Source organism: Nicotiana tabacum, chromosome 23 (genome assembly GCF_000715075.1).
Source record: "Nicotiana tabacum cultivar K326 chromosome 23, ASM71507v2, whole genome shotgun sequence".
NCBI classification, from domain to species: Eukaryota; Viridiplantae; Streptophyta; class Magnoliopsida; order Solanales; family Solanaceae; genus Nicotiana; species Nicotiana tabacum.
The window spans coordinates 2,468,762-2,474,761 of NC_134102.1; the positions used below are offsets into that span (position 1 = coordinate 2,468,762).

Consider the following 6,000-nt stretch of genomic DNA (forward strand, 5'->3'; position numbering starts at 1 on the left):
AAGTTAAATGCTGCCTTATGTATTTGCAAGTTGTTTTAAATTACATTTGACCCCTTGCCCGTGGCTAATATTTTGTATTGTTTTGCAAATTTTCCTTCTCAAAGTTTTATGAAATAAACTGAACTATTTCGGTTTGTAATACTACCATATCTTCCAACCCATGATAGGTCAAACCAAACATGAAAAGGAAGATCTTTCACAAAATTTGTGAAAAAATAATACTCGTTGATGAAATTAGGAGAAACTAATTCCTTTCGCCTAATGAATATATACTATGAAGTGACTTTGCATACAGTTACACATGATGAATACAGAAGCAGCAAGCTATTTATTCCATGGCCTTTAGAGTATTGGCATACTTCATTACTAGAGTCATAAATTTCTACCTACTAGCTTTGTAGCTTAGGAGGTCACAGGTTCGAGTTGTGGAAACAGCCTCTTGCAGAAATATAGGATAAGGCTGCGTATGATAGACCCTTATAGTCCGGCCCTTTCCCGGACTCCGCGCATAGCGGGAGCTTACTACACCGAACTATGAGCAAGCTGAATTATCTATTCCTGCCAACAGTATCTATCAAAATTGGAACTGTGAAAACCATTAAAAAAAAAAAAAAAGACAAAATGAGCCATCAAAAAGATGCAATACAAACATCCTGCTAGCATAAAGTATCTATCAAGATTAATCTCAATGAAAGTCAATTAACGAGCATGTAAATTAAAAATGAAAAATCTAAAAATATTTGCCTTTTGAAATCCAACCATAATAATCATAATTATGGAGACAGAAACAAATTGAAATTGAGAGCTATATCTGTTTGTAAGTCAACATTTGACCATTGCAAACACAAACCACAACTCTATTCTTGGCCAAATCTCCAGCTGTCTACCAAAAAGAAAAGGACTGATTCTAAGCGTTTATCAACTTAAAACTCAGTAACAACCCACAAAAAAAAAAAAAAAAAACAAAGAAGAGAGAAAAAGATCACTCTTTTCTTTTATAAGTTGTGAAAGGGGGAAAAGGGAAGTGGGAGAAAAAGTAAAAAGAAAAAGTAAAATATTAAATTAGTATTTTAATATTTTACTTAAAAATTTCAAATAAAAAAACTCAATATTTGCAAATAAATGTAGTCAGTTTACTTACAATATTTAAATTTAGTATTTACAAGTATTCATATTTATGCCTGGTCCAAATGGGGAGTGCAATGATCAACTGACAAATGAATATTACTATTCAGTTCGATATGATTTTGAAAATTTTCAATTTAGTATTCGATTTCTTAAAATGCTATATCAAAGCAAGTTTGATCAATTGAGGAAAACCTCATACAAGCTAGTTTGCATACTTGTACAATTAGCACAAGTTCTCCTGTTTATGTGATGTTTTCTTTGATGAATAATATTAATATCTTGGTTTGAGAGGTAATTGGGACAAATTTAAGTTTAACGTTACTTTCTGTATTTTGAAATTTTATCGAAGAATATGTATAGTACATGTCCAACTTGTCCTATGAGGAATCTGATGTGTCACTTGCAACTAGCCGACTAGAATTGTTGCACTAATTGCTGAAATGATACTAAAAGTGCATAAGAAACCAAATTGGATTATGACATCGCCAGGGCTTTGGTTCAGTGATAAGGGCGCAACATTTGAAGTGTGGGTTAAGCGCATGTTACGAGTTCAAACTCTACAACTGACAAAACCTGGTATTTAAGTCAGCAGGTAAAGGAGCGGGCTCATACTCCCCGAATTTTAACTTATGAGAAGAACTGGATTTAGCCGGATAACTCGAATTTTTCGGTTACCAAAAAAGAAAAAGAAAATTCAAGAATCATGATTAGTCTTTGTGGTCAATGTTGGACAAATGATGTTAGGGAAGGCTAGGATGTCTATAGCCTGCCTAAGTTGCTCGGACTCGGGTGCGGGTATCCGATACGGGGACGGATCCGAGTATCGGATTCGGCAAAATCTAAATTTTAAGATTCGGGGGTGCGGATCTAGATATGGATACGGGTGCGGGGATTCGGCTAATAAAAAATATAGCTATAAAAATATTGTAAATTTTGATAGATATTCAGTGAAAAACTTGAATGAATATTGTACAATTCAATCTTTCATTCTCGACGATGGACATTATTCTTTCATTGTTCTAAATCTGTTTTATTTTTGATTTTGAGAAATCAAAATCTCAATTTTTCTCCCAAATTTGTCGACGGACTCCGGTCAAAGTGTCCGAAGTCAGTTGACTGAATCCTGGACGTATCCCGTCCCCGTCCCCGGACGGGGACGGCACCAAAATCGAAGAGTCGGCGCAACTTAGGTGCTGACTTAGTAGAATGGGATGTTGTAGGGGGAGACAACATGGGACAAGTGGAGAATCAAGTTGAGGATGTCCTTGTCCTAAGATAGATAAAATGAATCTGATCATTTTATCTGATAAGAGGAGCTTGAGATAAGAAAAAGAATCATTTTCACACATAATGTAGTCTATAACATTTTCTAAGAACTGTTCTACAAGTTGCTCCTCTGTTGCTTCCTTTTTGCTTTTTCCATTTGGAACTTCTTTTAACTTCTTTTTCCAACTTCTCATTTCATATACTTGGCTGTAGGACCATTATGTCACTTCTCTGATTTTGAACACAAATTAAAAGATTTTGACCATTGATTTTAGAGGAGTTTAATTTCACATAAAAGATTATTGCATGTAAGTATTTATACTAAATAGGAAGTTTAATTTCACATAACAGCCTCTTGCAGAAATGTAGGGTAAGGCTGTATACAATTGACCCTTGTGGTCCAGCCCTTCCCCGGACCCCGCGCATAGCGGGAGTTTAGTGCACCGGATTGTCCTTTTTAGGAAGTTGAAGATCCGTATAGGTGATCCCAATTAGAAATGAATGCTCATTGGAACACTCTTAGTATGTAAATCACTAGAATATGTTAGAGAATTCCTAGTGTTAGATAAATCCTAAAGTACGAAGTATTGAAATATTATGGAGACAATGAAGCATTTATGATAACAAGGATTCATACAACCGATCTCAACTAGCTTGGGTATTGAGGCATAGTTGTCGTCGTTTATGTAGTAACTTGGAAATAAGGTAGATGACGTGCTAAAATAGTTTGAAATACAGTAATAGTACAAAAATTCTTTACATTATATAGATTAAATCCTTTTAGATAGTAAGACCTTATTGCACAATGAAAACCGTTGAGATGTGGAGATTCAAGTGATCTAGGATTGATCAAATTTGCCTTGTTATGTGAGAAATGAATGAATCCAACTCCATGTTCTTAATACCACCTTCTGCTACTGATATTTTTAGAGCTGCACTCAAATCCATTGCTCTGTTCCTCATGCCTTCTCCTTCTTTAGACACCATTAATTTTTCCACTGCTGCCTGCACCATGGCAGATGTTACCACCTCGTGCCTACGGGTCCAATCCTTAACGACTATGCCAACTTTTAAAATCTTTGTGACCAATATAGTATTTCGGGGTTGATCCGAATGCATTGGCCATGCTGCTATTGGCACGCCCATGGAAATGCTCTCCATGCACGAATTCCATCCACAATGACTCATGAAACCGCCAACGGAGGAATGTGCCAATATTTCTAATTGTGGCGCCCAGTCTCTTAACACAGCTCCCCTTTCTTTAACTCTCTCTTCGAAACCTTTTGGTAATTCAATATTTCTTGATTGATCTTTAGCAAAAACATTCCCTTTATCCGCATCTCTCAGTACCCAAACGAACTTCTGCTCACTTTTCTCCAATCCAATTGCGATCTCCTTGATCTGTTCATCCGAAAATGAAGTCGTGGTGCCAAAAGACACGAAGATCACGGAGTTTGGTTCTTGTTTGTCTAGCCAAATTAGACATTTATGTCGTTGGGTACAACCTTTGGTCCCATGTTGTACTAAAACAGGATTGAATGGTCCAAGTGCCCACTGCTTTTTGTTATTACTAATCTGTTCCTTGGACAGCAAATCAAGAAAAGGACCTTCTATCACTTTGCATGTGTTGTAAATCCTTCCTGAATTGAACTTCAAGTAATCGTATTCATTTTTAATAAATTTCTCAAATTCAGGACTAAAACAACCTTCAAGTGAAGGAACATCTTTTAGCATATTAGCATCAATGTTAAAAGGCCTGCCCATATTCTCCCATATGAACAAGAACAATGTGAAAGCTGACACACTGTGAAAAGCATAGGCTTCTGCATTTGGTAAGTACACAAAATCTTGAACCACTGATCCCATTAGGGAGTCATGGATGATAACAATTCTCTGGCTTTTCGATGAGAGGACACGAAGAAGTTTGGCCACAGGCTTTCGTAGATGAGACGTTGCCTCGAATGATGGTTGAAGATGGCAAGGAAATTTGATGGAAGCGTTCAGATTAGGAGGGGGAGATATGAAAAATGGTGTTGAGAATTCATGAAAATGAATATTGTCTATAGAAAAAGGGTCATGAACTCTTAATTTAGCTTGATGAGTGTGTGTCTTGGTTGTAACATAATGAACTTTTATATTATAGGAAGCAATGAGTTTACATAGTTGAAGAAGTTGATTGAGATGTCCTTGTGCTGGAAAAGGGACAACAACTACTACAATATCATTATGTTTTTGGCCATGGTTTTGGAAATGGAGATTGGAGGTCATTGAAAAAACTAAGCTATGAATGTTTTATTTCAAAATATATGTGCTTTACATATATATATATATACACAGAGAGATAGGAACTTTGTTGTGCTAGCATGCAACTTGTCACAGAGTCATTCCATTTTATTGTGTGTTTTGAAGACTAGCTGACGGCTGTTAATAGGAAAATACTTACTCGTATCTGATTGTTTACATTGAATTAATAAGTTCAAGTTTAAGAGTCTCAAATTTAAGTGATAGTATATATCACTTAGTCATGATAATATATATCAAATTTAAGAAGGGCAGTATCCCAACGTATCTAGCAAACCTCTTTTTTACTATGTTGTACAACAACAATATTGGAACAGTGTAACATGAATTTGTTCTTTATTCAAGAAACAGTTACATTAAGTTAACCATGTAAATTGACGGATATAATTGGGGAATAAAATACTTGCAAATTCCTACAAAAGTCTAAGGGCGTGACGCATGCCGTTAATTGTACAATGCAAAGATTAAAATGTAGGGCAGAGTTATTAGTTTGTCACATGCTCGCTCCTTATCTCTTTTTGTGATGTTGTTTGATACGGACTGAGTTTTAAAATGTTATTACGTACTATTGTTCCGTTTCTTTTTCGCCAGTACTTTCGACATAGTTTTTTTCTTCTTTCTTCAAACCTGGTTTGGAATTGCTTACTTTGAATCGAAAGTAGAGTTTCTACCTTCACAAAATAAAGTGAGGTATGCATATACTTTATCCTTACCAGACCTGACTCATGATATTTCACTGAATATGTTATTATTGTTGTTGTACTACGTAATATTGTTAAATAACAACTTCGGAGGCATGACTTGCATGACTAATTAAGCTAGGACCGCGTCGTTGGGCGTTGGCAGAAATGACTAGCAATGCACATTTAGGGCAGATAGTGTCCCCCATCTTAAATTTATAGCCTTATAGGTTTTAAATTTACTATGTAACCCATCTTTAATTTTTGTTACTGAATTCATAATTAAATATTTTGGATATATTTAATAAAATTTTTAATATAAATATAGTATCTAGGTAAAAGTAACTAGGTTCGACCGAATTTAGACATAATAGGCTAGCTCCGCCCCTATTTTCTACCTATGCGCAATGTTCCACTCTTCTACATGTTGTATATGCTTTCTTTGTATCGCGTTCATTCTTTAATCCGTTGAACCACTTAAGTAAACGGATAGCTCGATTGACAAAGTATCTCATATTCAAGGGTGTGATGTAGACAATTCACTCTAATATAAGTATTAACGGCTGCATTACAGCTCGACACGAAAACAACTTTATCGTTGCAAAACTACTGAAGACCTCTAATA

General features: G+C 35.5%; 1 protein-coding gene across 1 annotated transcript; it reads right to left on the bottom strand.

Moving 5' to 3' along the window:
• Positions 1 to 2,981: 2,981 nt before the first annotated feature.
• Positions 2,982 to 4,722, bottom strand: LOC107796877 (zeatin O-glucosyltransferase-like). Its single transcript, XM_016619703.2, has one exon. The coding sequence runs from the start codon at positions 4,660 to 4,662 to the stop codon at positions 3,244 to 3,246; it is 1,419 nt and encodes a 472-aa protein (XP_016475189.2). The 5' UTR covers positions 4,663 to 4,722; the 3' UTR covers positions 2,982 to 3,243.
• Positions 4,723 to 6,000: the final 1,278 nt, after the last annotated feature.

Excerpts from the sequence above, each read along its gene's own strand:
- LOC107796877 (XM_016619703.2), bottom strand. The coding sequence starts at position 4,662 with ATGACCTCCAATCTCCATTTCCAAAACCATGGCCAAAAACATAATGAT.